We start from the raw sequence: 15,016 nt of genomic DNA, 5'->3' as shown, positions 1-15,016 counted from the left end.
AACAATGTCACTGTACCTGTTCCCCAGGCAATAGAGACTGCCTAAGGAAAAGAAAGAACACATTTTACCAATGGTCTTAAGGCCTGTAATTATTTGTGGTATGTCTGTTTCAGTTCTGCCCCAGTTGTTGCCCGTGGCGATGGGTATTGACCTCCATAGCCGTCATGGAGCTATCTTGGCATGTGCTGAGATCACCCACGCCCTGCACAAGCTGGGCACACACAACAACAACAGGTAACCTCTCGGCACAGAAGTCGTAAAATTGCAAACTCTAGCCTAGGGCGTCATAGATTTTACGTTTTGTTTTTCTTGATGTTTCTCTTCCTATAGACTGAGTGCACACAAAACGCTGTACATATGAGTAGGTTCAAAGCGCAGCTAGGAACAGAAGTGGAGACATTTATCTTGCATAGCATATCCTGGTGTTGCGTCTCACTGAGTGCTGATTGGACGGATTTCCCATGTAGATTGTTATCTACTGCTTTATCTACTGTATCTACATCATGCAGTAAAATAAATAAGGAAAATGAAGTGGAAAATATTGATTAAATAATTAACATTTTAACCACATGAACCCTGGTGTCCCAATTCTGGGCATGTCATGTGTTGTCATAAAAACATTGAAAATAGCAGATCTCCATGCTCACAAAGCATCACAACGTGAGTCATGCAACAACAACAAAAAACACGTTGGGGACCAATTATTTACCCCTGGGGGACTCGGGTCAATGAAGTATATTTAGGGTTTAAAGTGTTTAAGTAATTTCAGTAAGAAGTGTCAGTTTCACGTTTGGTCCCCAGTTAGCAAATGGCTCTGTAGCTGAACATTTCAAAACTGCGCTCCACTGCATCAAACCAAACATGTCATGGCAATAAAGTCTTCTGATTCTGATTCTGAGCTCCAAACATAACTAATAGAACGTGGTCTTTCTGTAGATCCGTGGTGGACTACATCTCTTCAGAATGTGTGGACGGCTTAAAAAGCATTCACCAGAAGGTCAGTGTCCTTTGAGAAAACATACTGTATCCCACTGTATTTTCAGAAGACAGGAGATTTTCATGTTGAAAATCTCCTGTCTTCTCATCTCTGACAACATTTGTCATTTCCTCTCCTGCCAGATTTTTGACCGCAAGCAATACAGGTAATCCAAATGCATATTTTATTTCATCTTCTTTGGCGTTAAGGAATCTATACACAATAGAGGCTTTTGACTATACCTTTTGGCTTAATAATAATGCTGCTTCTCTGTTGTAGGGGATTGTATGGTGAGCTGATGAGGCCAGCAGGTACGTTTATCTTCAAATCAAACAATAGACACACTGTTATAGGTTATAATTCGAGAAGAAGAAAGGTTTTAACCCATTAAGACCTGGAACGGTGTCATTTTTAGATTTGAGCTAAAAAGCATTATTTTACACTTGGGCTATTCAAAAATAGCAGATATACAAGCTCGTAGCGCGGCACCGAGTGCCGCGCTACGAGCTTGTAGATCTGCTATTTTTGAAAAATCGTGAAAATGTGTGCAAATCTTTGAATATATATATTTTTAAAGCGAACATTTTTAACTCAAATCTTTGCATCTGGGGGTCCCTGGAACAAAATATTTTGATGGGGGTCCGCGGCCAAATACATATCATTTTGGGGGTCCTTGACATGAAAAAGATTGAGCACCACTGATATAGAAACATAGGTTTTTCAGAAAACTGTTGAGATTTAGGAGACATGTAGAATCGGCTTCAGGTCTCAATGGGTTAAGGACCTGATGTCAGCAGCAGCCTTTGATAATACATTAGGTAAGATAGACTCTTGTTTCTCCCAACAGTATGTACTCTCATAGAAAAGATGTCCCTCTCCAAAATGCCTTTCAAGGACGACCCTGTCATCAGTAAGTTGTCTTTTATTACTTTCCTGTTTAATTGAGGGTGTTTGTGGCACTGGTTCTCAAAAGTGTGCTCCAGGAATCCCCAGGGGTCCTTGAGGGGGCTCCAGGGGATCCCCAGCAAAATGAGGAACAGTTTAAACACTTGAACACATTTTATTTTTTGGCTATTTTAAAACGCTCACAGCGCATTGCAACGTGACACTATGACTATTTTCGGAAAATGGTGACAAATTTTGACAAATCTTCTCTTGTGTGGGTCCCTGGCACAAAATCCTTTCAGGTTGGTCTGCAGCCTAATACATATACCTTGAATGACATGAAAGTGTTTGAGAACCAGAATCTGTGGTATTGTATTGTATGGTTGCTGGGCTGGTGTGTAATACTTGTGACTGTGGCTTTCAGCCGGCTGGCAGTGGCTGATTGATGACACCCTAAAGAGCCTTCACCTGGTGTCCACTGGAGCGAGGGACGCCATCACGGTATGTGAATAACGGCATCCCGGCCCCACGCTTCATCCCTGTCCGCTGTGATTTTTCTGTTAACCCATTTAGACCTGTAGTCCGATTCTAAAAACGCCTGGGTTAAACGGTTTATCTTCCCGTCTCTGTTAGGATGCAGCGGTGTCAGCCCTGGCCGCTCTGTGTGACCAGTACTACCAGACAGAGACGGGCCCAGCTGACCCCAAAATGCAGGGTGAGTAGGAATATACGGAAGACTCTGAGAGTCTACAAGTGTAACCAAATGGACCCGTCAGGGTTTTTGAAGGGTCCATGTGGTTACATTCAGTGCTTAATTTGTAAATGATTAGGTGCCGGAGCTCATGAACCCGTTTAGTCTTTACACAATATTATCATAGCTGGAATCTGTGTGTGTGTGTGTGTGTGCGTGTGCGTGCGTGCAGAGGTCCTGGTGTCCCAGTACATCGAAGGGCTGCGGAGTCCAGTGGTGCTGACTCGTTGCGGCTCGGCCCTGGCTCTGGGCTGTTTGCCAAGATTCATGATCGTTGGCAAACTGCAGCAGGTGTGTTTACAGTGCTCGTACCAGCTATTCAAGTATACCCGTCTCGCTGCACAGTATATAGGTATAATATAGGTGCGTGTGTGTGTGTGTGTGTGTGTTCATGTTTGTTTTTTAGATCCTGGAGGGGCTTCAACAGGCGTGTAAAGTTAACCCGAAGGAAGTGAGCTTCACAGAGGCCAGGAGGGATGCGATCAGAGCCATGGCTCAGTGAGTGCCACATTTTGCGAGCGTCTCTAGTAGGGACGGGACGATATGAAAATGACATGTCACGAATATTGTAACAAAAATAATAGCGATTAACGATATTCTCGTGATCATCAAAATATGCTTAAAACTTAAAATGCCACTTTTGTTAACCACTTCAACCCCCAGCATCCCTATTCCAGGGTGGATCGTTTGGCTATTTGCTATTTTTGGCGAAACAATTTGTGTAGAGTGAAATAAGAGCAAATGCGCTCTATACAGGCCTGTTTTATCAAGCACAGAGGGGTTAAGTGGTACTGAATTTGCAGCTCAACAAAAGCTAATTCATCCTAGTGTATGATGGAGGACAATTTCACGATAAATCTCCTTGATACGATTATTGTGATTAGTTTTTTATCACGATAATAACTATTATCCCTAGTCTCTAGGTCTAGTCTCTGTGTTGTCCTCTTTTGGCCTGCCTCACACGTATATCCCACAGTCCTCTGCAGTTCCCATGCCTCTGCCCACCCACATCTTGTGTGTCTGGTGGCTTATGCGCTCAATTCAGGTGCTGCTCGTAAGGCTAAAATAAACAGCCACCTGCCCATACCTGCAGGACCTGAATGACACGTCTGTCCACCACGCTTCCGTCACTCTCTTTGTCTCTGCTTCTTTAACTAGAAATCCTCATTTTGCCTCGCTCATGCCACCTGACATGTCTTCCTGTGCACATTCTCTCCGTGTTCTTTTCAAGAAGGCTTAAAATGATTGCCATGTATTCTCAAAATATTGTTTTATATGATATTATAATGGACATAACTGCGAACATGTTGTGATTTTTTCGAATATTAGCTAAAACCTTATTTTATCTCTGTCTGTCTGTCTGTCTGTCTGTCTGCATCGCTCTCTCTCTCTCTCTCTCTCTCTCAGAGTGTGCTTGACAGTAGGTGTGCAGACCAATGGGCCCTCAGACTCCGTTGTCTGTGTGGAGAATGTAGCAGGAATGTACAGAGCCCTGCTCGGCGGCATGGACGACTATACCATAGACAGTAGAGGAGATGTCGGGGCCTGGTGAGTCATCTCTGACCGGAGAAACACAAATGTTTTTGTCACATTCACACACACACACACACCAATAAACAATCGCTCACCGACATTTGTTTTAATGCTTTGAGGAAAAGGGATGACCCGCCAGACGGAATCCTCTTAGTATGTTTGTCCATCCCTCCACCCAGGGTCATTGGGACATGGTCACACCTGTCTCTATGGTGGCCCCGGGGCCATGCTTACCTGCTCATAGGAATGCCGCCAGCCCTGTCACTTGTCTCTGCCCCTTTGGGATGGGCTGCTTTTCCCTTCTGTCTTTAATAATCACTTCTTCGCTTCCTGTTCGCATACGCAGTCCGTCAGGCTCTCCCTTCTTTCTCTCTCTTATGCCGAAAATAGCAGATCTACAAGCTCAGTGTCACATCTGCTGTTTTTGGCGTAGGACAAAGTACAAAATCAGGCTTTGCTTTCCCAGGTTGGATCCAATGCACACATCACACTGTAAGGGCACATACCACTCACGTCCCCCTAGGCGTTCTCTGTTGCTGTTCACCTTAAAACATGTTCTTCCACCAAGCCAATAAACCACCGTTCCATTGATCGTACAGCACATGCACCTGTTTCCACCTGTTCAGTTGAGAGCGTTGCTCAACAGTTTTGAACGAATGCCCTGATTAGCATTTTTCACACAAACAAATTGTGCCCTGCAGCCACGACGCACTATTTGACTCTTTGAATCCCTGTGTTATCTATTGCTTTATTTAGACATATCAGGGGGGAATGATGGCAAAGTTAGGGGACAGAGCGCTGATGCAACAAAGGTCCCATGCTGGGGGTATATGAAACCAGGGACGTTGGTGCTACCTATATGGTTAATATATTACCTATGGTATTGACGCATGTTGATGGATTGTCTTAGTCTGCAGACCCACCAGGATGCCCCTCACTCACTCTCTCCTCGTTTCTGTATGCCCACAGGGTGAGAGAGGCAGCCATGTCCAGTCTGTTGGATGTCACCTTGTTGGTGGTCAACAATGCTCCAGAGCTGCTCTCTCCAGACCTGTGAGTAAGAGGCTGAATTTCAATCTAGCTGGCTCTTTTTCAACCAAGTGTCACACCTTTTTTTTTTCTTCTTTAAAGCTTTGTTAATCAAAAAGCCCAGGGGTGGAGCACAATAAAACTGGCGTCGAGCAATCTCTGACTTGTTCTTTGTTCATTGCCTCAGGGAGTCATGATTTAACGGTACAAGATACAAGCAACTAGGCTCTTATCGCTCCTTGTACCTTCTCATATATGTGATATTTATTCATGCCATACTTTGCTGTTTGCAGGGCGCTGCGTATGATGTGCTGCCTGGCCCAGCAGGCAGCTGAAAAGATCGACCGCTACAGAGCCCATGCTGGCACAATCTTTCTGCGCCTCCTGCACAGCACAGAGCCTGCAGTGCCTCATATCCCCCACCGGGAGGAGCTGCTGAACATTTTCCCTGTGTGAGTCTCTCTCTGCCACTCCTTTGGTGTGGGTGGTATCGGCAGTCTGCCATTATTCACATGTCAGTGGTTAAGCCTTCTTTATACATCCATGGGCTCAGCGCCACCTGGCTCACTGGTCAGGTTTTTTAACCAAGTTTGGCTTTAAATGTTGTACCTTCAAAACGGCCATTTAAGTCATCAGTTTTGGCAGACGACTGTGAAAAGGGGCCTGCGGGTGGAACACAAATAAGCTTTAAATTTGTCGGTAACTTGAAACAACCACGTTGACTGTCATTGTGCTCACTGTGTTTAGTTTTTAACCCTATTTTTGTGCAGATTTTTTCCTTCTGCCACATGTTTCCCATGAGATGGTAAATGGTAGAGACATTTCACCAATTATTGATGATTGTGCACATTACTTGCACAACAAATACGACCCTAATTGGCCTGGGGGTGCTATAATTAAAGGTCAATAATTTTAACTTTGAAAGGTCTTAGCTCCTATGCTGTGAGTCCACTTTACACTACCCTTGAGCTACAGACAGTTTGTCTATAACAAGTCTGTGGGTCTGTTCTTATACATTTGCCTCAACTACTAAATTCTGCCAAAATGCCATTTTCAATTCTTGAATAACTAAATTCCCCCTAAACCGCAGGTCATATTGCTACCAACTTGTGTGTGTGTGGATCATTATTGGACCCAGCTTATCAAAACCGACATAAAACGTGTTTATCTTATTTACATTTACAGATATTGACCAATAAACTTAAAAAGGGTGTGGTTTGGTACATGAATGGACCAAAGTCAAGATAACAACCATCAACAACTAATACCCACAACATTTGCAAGATATGTCTACATAAAGTACCTGAAACCTATCCTAAAAGTTTCAACAATACACACACAATTCAGACACAAGTCTATAGTCTGATTTTGCAATGACTGATTTTGCAATGACTTTTGTAATGACTGGGCAAACCATTTTTGATTTGTTAAATTGTAAGTAGATTGTCCACTGGTTTCCTAACACTGTAGAATCATGTGTAAAAATGATCATCCAACAGGGGGTGCCATCAGTTCCAAACATGTGCATGGGCCTAGAGCAAATTTAGCCTTTGTTTGTCCAAACACAACCATACTATGTGTATATGTATATATACTTAAGATATACTCTATATCTTAACCCAGTAAGACCTGATTCTAAAATGTAAGGCTGATTCTACAAATGCCTTCTAAATCAGTAGTTCTCAAACTTTTTCGTAATTCAAAATTATTCAAAATTCAAATGAAAAAAATGTTCAAAAATAGCAGATGTACAAGCTCGCAGCACGGCACAAAGTGACGCGTTGTGAGAAAATCAAAAAATGACACCGATGCTTTCCTGCTTTTAATGGGTTAAGTTGTAAATATGCTGCTGAAACACGTCCCCAAAATGTTTTTGAAATTGAACAGGGTGAAGGGTGATCTGTCTGCTCGTCATGAAACCTCTTGGTTATCTTTAACACAGATGTCAGAAAGTGTCAAAGACCCGTCTAGACCCATCACAGCTTCCAACTTATGACTTAAACTTTGTTTTTGTTTTTTTTCAAGTGAGACGTCCGTCAGTCTGAACTGGAACGCTCCGTCTCAAGCCTTCCCCCACATCACCCAGCTGCTGAGACTGCCTCAGTACCAGTACCACACCCTGCTGGGCCTCACCGTGTCGGTCGGTGGAATCACAGAGTCCACGGTATGCCAGTGTTCATTTGGACAGCAAATTTGTATTTAGTTTTATTTATATTTTTGTCAACTGAAAAGTTTTAATTTTAGTCTACTAAACATCATAAGATTTGTCAACTAAATCTACAGTTGATTTTTTTTCGACAATAATGTATTTTGGCAGGCCTTGATGGCATCGTAATGGCTGATTTTACACTTGGTTGCATGCTGAAAATAGCCGATCTACAAGCTCACAACGCGTCGCCACGTTGTGAGCTTGTAGATCGGCTATTTTCAGAGTGCAACCAAACATAAAATGACTTGTCTTTTAGTTCTTCTCGATCTCTTCTCTACTAGTTTTAGTTGACGAAATTAACACTGCGGTATGCCAACCCAAACAGGATCTATGGTGGGCCTGATAGAACGGGACACAGTCGATGCAATATAGTATTATAATGAGCTTTCCTTTCTCTTGTTATTTGGGTTCCAAAGCAATAAATTATGGACTGCAAAAATGTTTTTGTTTTAGTTGAAATACAATCTTAAATGAGGCTGAAATGCTCAGATTTCATGTACGGCTGTGATTTATTTATCTTATGTTTAATTGATGTTCATATTTTATTGCCTTTTAAGGATAATATTTCAGTTTACTGCAGTCAGATGAAAGAAAAACAGATCTTAATTACAATTTATTTCTTTAAAGAATAGAAATACTTGGTGCCTAGTGAACTGTAATATGTTATGAAAAAGTAATGTGTTAACAGTATGCAAGGAGGTCACTGGCAAAGCAGGACATCTAAAAAACGTCTGGTCCATCAATCCCATTGTTTCCACTTCTTCATTCTTCATTGCCTGTGACCAAAAAAAATGTGTTACTAGAACAAGTGCAAGTGGTCAACTGTAATAATAATCCAGGCTTACTGTTGTAGTTTGGGGGCTTGAACCAATAGGGGGAGCCAGAGTTTATCATGTAGTCTATTCCAAGCTCCACATTACACATAAATATACTTTAACTTTGTCCAAGAAAGCTTCACTTTCTCAGAATTATTGAAAGCACACACACACATATATCAGGTTGTATCACTCTGACCCTATCTCCACTCCACTGTGTAAACAATATGGCGTCTGTGGGTTAAACTTCAAAGATCAGGGCTCATCCATAACCAATGGATCTGGAGGTGGTATTGGAAAGCCGGCGTTTCCCATCTGAAACGGTGACTTGCATATTGATGAATGGGCACTTCTAAAGAGCATGTCAGCAGCTTCCCACTCCTGACCCCACGCTCCCATCACTCTACAAAGACGCCTGAGCGCCTCCCTGTTCTGGGGCCTCCGAGCAGGGTTGCCAGATCTGCTTATTATAATTTCGCCGAAAGATTTTATTTGAAAATAGCCGATCTACAAGCTCACAACGCGTCGCATCGCGACGCGTTGTGAGCTTGTAGATCTGCTATTTTCAAATAGCTGATGTATATGTTAGAGTGCTCATGTGGCCCATAGTCGCTTGACTCGCTTCTTTTGGGCTGGTTTTGGGCTGGTTTTCCTAGACCTGGTTGCTTGTTTTTCCTCACAGAATCTGGCAACACTGCCTCCGAGCACTCAGTGGTCTCTCCTCCTTTAGTGAGACTCAAACCTGTGAAAGCGTATCCCATATCCTTGCCCACGCAGGATGATTTGTGGCCGATTAACTATTTTTAAACTTTAGTGTTTGTGGATATAATAAAGAAAAATAAGGTTAAAGCCTTTAATGGTTGCAGTGAGATCTGTAAAGCTGAGCTCATCTGCCAACAGGCTATAAATATATTCTCCAGGAGGCAATCTGGCTCTATTCTAGTTTTCACCTCCTTCTCATTCTCCCCTTTCCCAGATAGACCATCATAGACAGAGTAGGCTGACTCATAGGTTTGGACAGGGCTTTGGAAAGGAAACGGTGCCAAAACTATCCATCCCTGGTATGAATTGACCATTCTTAAGTTCTTTACACACTGTGGGGGCGTGCCGAATAAACAATAACAAAAATCGCGAGTATTACACAAATTCTTCATTCATACAGGTTGATGCCTTAAGTCTCAGTGAAGAATGTGATGATGTTACTGTGTGTTGATTCCTGCTTCCCACCCTCAACTTTAGTGAAGACACAACAAGCCTCCCAATCACAGCAGCAGTCACGAATACGTTAGTTTTTGTCTTCTTCCCATCGTGTTCCATACATTATTTGAGTTTCAGTGACGGATCACTGGAATGTTCAAGTGCAATGTTGCTGGTTTTCTTTTTTGAACTGCATAGTGTCTGCTTAGGTTGTCAAGATACAATCTGTGTCTGACTTGTGTTGTTTGTTAGGAATACAAGAACGCTCGCCACAAAACACGCTCGCCCCCGGTGTAATCCGGCGACCTCGGACTGGTCGCCACCAGGTATTCCTAAGCGTAACCTCAGTAAACTATGCCTAAAACGAACCTTATTCCTAACCTGAACCTCAGTAAAACTATGCCTAACCCTAAACGTATTCCTAACCTTAACCTCAGTAAAACAAATAGAAGAATACAAGAACCATGGGGGGCGAGTGGTCCACGGAAAAAATGGGGGCGAGTGTGTTTTGGGGCGAGTGTTCCGGTTACCGTTTGTTAGTATCAATGAATGTGTGTGTCTGTGTCCCAGTGTGCTTTTCTATGAAACCAATGGGTGTTCCAGTCCGTAGATCTGTTTCTCTAACCTCTAGGTTGCTCCCGCTGCTTTTGAACTTTTAACCACAACTGTTTTGGAAATAGCAGATCTACAAGCTCACAACGCATCTCAGCATGTTGTGAGCTTGTAGATCGGCTTAAAAAATAAATAAATAAATAAATCAAATGGTTAACTTTCCTGCCCCACTTTCTTCAGGTGCGCTTTTCCGCCCAGTCACTGTTTGACCATCTGAAAGGGATCCAGCAAGACCCCACTGCTCTTGGACAGTTTGGAGACACACTGCTGAGAATCTTCAGAGACAACATCCGTAATGACAGGTACACACACACACACGCACGCGCACACACACACACACACATACACATACACACACACACACACACACACAACATATACGCTACATTTTGTGAAGACGGGCAATCTCTGCTAGAAGTCAAAATTATACTGGTATGTTCATTTTTAAAGCCCGCAACCATGATACAGTAATACAATATGTCATGGCCTTGAGTGTATTATTACTTTTACAACAAGGTTCTCAGCGATTAGCAGTAAGATTCACTGACAGTTTTAACCAAAACCATTTTGTTGCCTACCAAGACCAAGCATAGCAGTGGGTTATGGTCATTATACTTCAACTTCAGTGTGTTCCAGTGGGAACCATGTTTTCATATAGAATATCTACCACACTATCGAAAATTTGTCATGGATTGTCATTTACAATGACTGGTAGCATTGCTGACCTTACAAGGCCTCTGGAATTCTGTCTTTGCAGACGGTATTCTGAGGTGCCTGTCATATATGCTCATGTTGCCTTTGTTAACGTGCAGATAAACAGAGCAGACATCTTACTCCATGACCTAAGTGAGGCAACGTGGTGTGTTTTTTCTCCCCTCTCCCATAGGGTGTCCATTCCTCTCCTGAAGATGTTAGATCAGATGCTGGCTAACAGCTGCTTTGAGATCTTCACAACCCAAGAGAAGTGAGTATAAGGCTATGTTCAGACTGGCAGCCCAAATCCGACTTTTGTCCGATCCGGATTGGAATCAAATTGGTTTTGGTATTCAAGTGTGAACAGCACAACAAAAACACATGGAAACTGATTTGAACCACAGGCAAATCCCAATTTCAAAAGAGGTCTCAGTCTGGACGCTCGAACACAACATTTGTCGTAAGACAGTGTCACTTGACGAAGATAGCCGATCTGCAAGCCCACAACGCATCAGATTGTCTATCTTTGGCAAGTGACATCATCTTACAAACACAGTATACATTAAGCATTACTTACGCCTATGTCATAACGTTGTTACCATAGCAACCAATGCAGATAGGGTGACAAATGCGATCTTATCACTTGCAAATAGCAGTGTGGATAGTCGGTCTGAAAGACCGTATTTGAGAAACCAATCTGATTCGCAAAGCCTTACGGTGCGTTTTAACAGCGGGCGATCAGGATAGTATTTTCCGGAAGTCGCCCGCTGTTAAAACGTACTGTTAGAGCAGGGGTCTTCAACAGGGGGTCTGGGACCCCTAAGGGGCCTCAGAGATACTGCTGGGGGGGCCGCCAAATCCTTGTGTAATAGGGACTACATTTTTTTTTTTTTTTTTACATTAACCACTTGAACCCTCGCATCCCTATTCTGGGGCGAAAATAGCAGATGTACTTGTAGATCGGCTATTTTCCCGTGAAGAGGTTTGGTGTAAGTTTCAAGTACCGGGCCAAAGTTCAAGTTTACAAAGTATTGAGGGTTTAAGTCGTTAAATGTCTGTAAACACACATTTAACATGAATCCAATATGTAGTGGGGGGGTCCCTGCTTCATCTCTCTCTCAGCTAAGGGGTCCTTGGCCTGAAAAAACATTGAAGACCACTGCCTTAGAGAGAATGTGGATATGTAGCCCAACAAGTGATAGAGCACCAGTTTCACCATGCAATGAAAGGAAGCTCAACGCTCACAGAGCCCAACTTTGCCTTCCTGTTTTCTCCAAGTCACCGGTTCTGTGTGGAGCTGCTGGCGCTCTGCAAGGAGATGAAGAAGTCCAAGGACTTTCAGAAGCTACGCTCCTGTATAGATGTGTGAGTGTCTCTGCATTATTATTATTATTATTATTATTACATAATCGCCTAATTGCAATTATTTGAGATAATTTTATTAATTGTTTGCATAATCGTCAATCATTTCCATTTAAAAAAAATCATATATTTTCAAACATTTAAAAAAAATAGTGGCAATAGCCGATCTACAAGCTCAAAACTTGTCGCATTAATCTTTCTTTTTTAAAATATGAAATAATAAAATATGTAAGTTATTTGTCAGATCTGCCCTGTGCAACTTTTGTTTACGAAGCCTGCAAGGCAAAAATAAATGTAATCTTTATTCATAATGTTCCAATGTTCAATGACAGAAACACAATTAATTGCCAAGCAAAATGTCATAATCGTGACAGCCCTATCTCTGCCATCATCATAAATACACCAGTACTCTGTATTTTTTGTAAGTTTGGGTCCCAGGAGGACACCATATTTCTCTTTTTGGGTCTCGAGCTGGGAACACCTGTTCTAGATAATGGGGGTGCCATTGATTCTTGCTGCTGTCTTCATGTCTCAGTTTCTGTGGGCTGGTCCAGTTCCCGGGCGAGGTGAGGAAGAAGGTTCTGCTTCAGCTGCTGATGATGCTGTGCCATCCCTTCCCCGTGGTACGTCTGCCATCTTAGGGCTGGAAACAATCTGTCCACAGTCTGGTCCACACCAGTACAATACGTCTCTACAATTCTCGTGTTGAAAGCGCCGTGTCGACATTTTCGGGTAGATTTGTCTGAATCTATTTTTTTTGTTTGACAGCTCTGTGGTGGCTGTATACAGAAACAGAGGAATTATTGTTCTGATGCAAAACTGAAAATTGCCTTTCAAAAAGAAAAGTGCTTTGTATTAGTTGATTCTCTACTTAAAAAGATGTGCCCGTTGGGGTATTTAGCAGTATGGGAAACATCAAAGGCTATCCAGAATAATGAAATGCTGCGAAGGACCATATTGTCTCAGAACATCTCAGTATGCTCTTTTCTCTTGATGTAACTATTTTCCATCACAGTAAAATTCACAGTAGGGCTGCTACTATTGATTATCTTCTTAGATTTACTTCTACTTCTTAGAGATTTATCTTTTTTATTGTCTATTGTTTTAGTCTGTCTTGAACCTATTATTTCCTGTTATTCTTTTATATTTTTTACGTAATGATTTTTAAAATTATTATGGTTGTTGTAACGGTTGTTTTGAAAGGCACTTTGTAAATGCAATTGACCGTGTCAAATCTTGCCATTTGGTTCCGTTTGCATACATTTTTTGTGTTTTTCTGTGTCCTCTTGGGAGTTAAATGACCACTGTGTTGTGCTCTCTGTATGTGTAGATCAGGAAGACCACAGCTAGCCAGATGTACGAGATGTTCCTCACTTATGATGACGTCGTTGACCCAGAGGTGTTGGACGATGCCATGACACTGCTGAGTGACACCAATTGGTCAGTGTGGTCACAATTTAGCAAAGTGGATCTTCCGACTAAATGTTGTCTATTATTAACCCATTAAAACCGGGAAAGCGATCTGTGTAACCATTATTTTATTCTTTGGCTATTCGAAAATAGCAGATATACAAGCTCACAGCGCGTCACTTCGTGCTGCGCTGCGAGCTTGTAGATCTGCTATTTTTGAAAAATCGTGAATATTTGTGCAAAGATTTGAATATATATATATATATATTTTTTTAAACCAAACATTTTTAACTCAAATCTTTGCTTCTGGGGGGTCCCTTGAAAAAAATATTTTGAGCTGTCCGCGGCCAAATACATAAGATTTTGGGAACCACTGATACAGCAACGTTTTTCTGAACACTGTTAGGATTTAGAAGACTAGGATTTTTAGAATCCGACTCACGTCTTAATGGGTTGAATATGGATTTATGTAAGGACTGTTATGTAAGGTGTTTCCCTTATGTTGTCATGTTTGGTGTCTCCTCCAGGGAGAGTGACATGGCAACAGTACGGACACACAGGAATCAGCTCTGCGATTGGTTGGGAGTGGCCAGGCCCCAAGTGATTGCCAAGGTGACTGTTTAACTGAATTGATTTTTATTTGATTAATTTATTTTCCTATGTTTTACCGTTCACTGTTAATGACACAAGTGTATTGAATTTCTGTGGAACCTTAAGCTAACTATTGAACCATTCGTTCAGTACAAGGACACAAGTGAACTTCTGTGTTTTGTCCAATATTTCTTATTGGACACATGCGCTTGCCTCCCTTACTGAACTCTGAGCCCTGATTCACTTTCCTAGAAAATTAGTGCTTAATGAGGGAGTTAAGTTAGCGAAGTAACTAAAGGAGTTTCTTTCAATAAGCTATTTTGGAGAGTAAGGGCTTGATTGGATTTCTGTCTGTAATTATACATAGCAAATGTAATGTACTTTTATTTCCTTGCCACATTCAGATAACCTTAATCACTTCTCTTTCATCAATAGAGCCCTGTCGACTAGGACCTTTTGGTTATAAACACAGCGTCATCTCATCCCGGAGGAAGACCAAACAGTGAAACACAGGACTGGAAGGTGACTGCAGCCCTCCCAGAGCCTCTCTTGGTCTGCCTAATTTCTGTACACAACATGGAACATGATTAAACTGGGGATGAATCAAACTGCAATCTGTCAATTTAACATAATTTTTTTCATGGCCTGACAATAAATCAGTTCAGCTAAATCAGTTCAACTTTATTGTCATCTGTATTATAGTACAATGGAATACAGTACTTGTTTCGCTCTGGCTCTCTCTGCCTTAACACAATACAAAGGACACACTATCTCAAACCCACATAAATTACTAAAGACCTACATAGACTGTGTACACAATGCATTCATGTATGTACATGATATACACTATTGACATTACAGGATGACATTACATACCGGTGTTCTCGCTGTTGGGCAGAAACATTGTAACTCCGTATTTTTCATAAGTGCATGCCCTATTTTATACTTTATCA

At 41.9% G+C, this 15,016-nt stretch overlaps 1 protein-coding gene across 2 annotated transcripts in view; it reads left to right on the top strand.

The window, feature by feature from the left end:
• tbcd (tubulin folding cofactor D) overlaps window positions 1-14,736 on the top strand; it is a 38,793-nt gene extending 24,057 nt beyond the window's left edge. The window contains exons 20-39 of one of the 2 annotated variants that reach the window (XM_080445984.1): window positions 114-230; window positions 936-997; window positions 1,120-1,142; window positions 1,256-1,287; window positions 1,824-1,886; window positions 2,286-2,362; window positions 2,495-2,576; window positions 2,785-2,903; window positions 3,019-3,110; window positions 4,020-4,160; window positions 5,115-5,198; window positions 5,468-5,626; window positions 7,200-7,338; window positions 10,188-10,309; window positions 10,894-10,971; window positions 11,979-12,065; window positions 12,598-12,685; window positions 13,393-13,502; window positions 14,000-14,084; window positions 14,499-14,736. In XM_080445984.1, the coding sequence (XP_080302110.1) occupies window positions 114-230; window positions 936-997; window positions 1,120-1,142; window positions 1,256-1,287; window positions 1,824-1,886; window positions 2,286-2,362; window positions 2,495-2,576; window positions 2,785-2,903; window positions 3,019-3,110; window positions 4,020-4,160; window positions 5,115-5,198; window positions 5,468-5,626; window positions 7,200-7,338; window positions 10,188-10,309; window positions 10,894-10,971; window positions 11,979-12,065; window positions 12,598-12,685; window positions 13,393-13,502; window positions 14,000-14,084; window positions 14,499-14,513 (1,775 nt within the window). In that variant the 3' untranslated portion in view covers window positions 14,514-14,736. Of the gene's footprint in view, window positions 1-113; window positions 235-935; window positions 998-1,119; window positions 1,143-1,255; window positions 1,288-1,823; window positions 1,887-2,285; window positions 2,363-2,494; window positions 2,577-2,784; window positions 2,904-3,018; window positions 3,111-4,019; window positions 4,161-5,114; window positions 5,199-5,467; window positions 5,627-7,199; window positions 7,339-10,187; window positions 10,310-10,893; window positions 10,972-11,978; window positions 12,066-12,597; window positions 12,686-13,392; window positions 13,503-13,999; window positions 14,085-14,498 lie in introns of both variants that reach the window. The other variant, XM_080445983.1, reaches the window with a different exon arrangement.
• Window positions 14,737-15,016: the final 280 nt, after the last annotated feature.

Source organism: Gymnoscopelus braueri (assembly GCF_963280865.1).
Source record: "Gymnoscopelus braueri genome assembly, chromosome: 13".
In the NCBI taxonomy this organism is placed as follows: domain Eukaryota; kingdom Metazoa; phylum Chordata; class Actinopteri; order Myctophiformes; family Myctophidae; genus Gymnoscopelus; species Gymnoscopelus braueri.
Note: the sequence above shows the minus strand (reverse complement) of the source record. Positions and strands in the feature narration are given on the sequence as shown.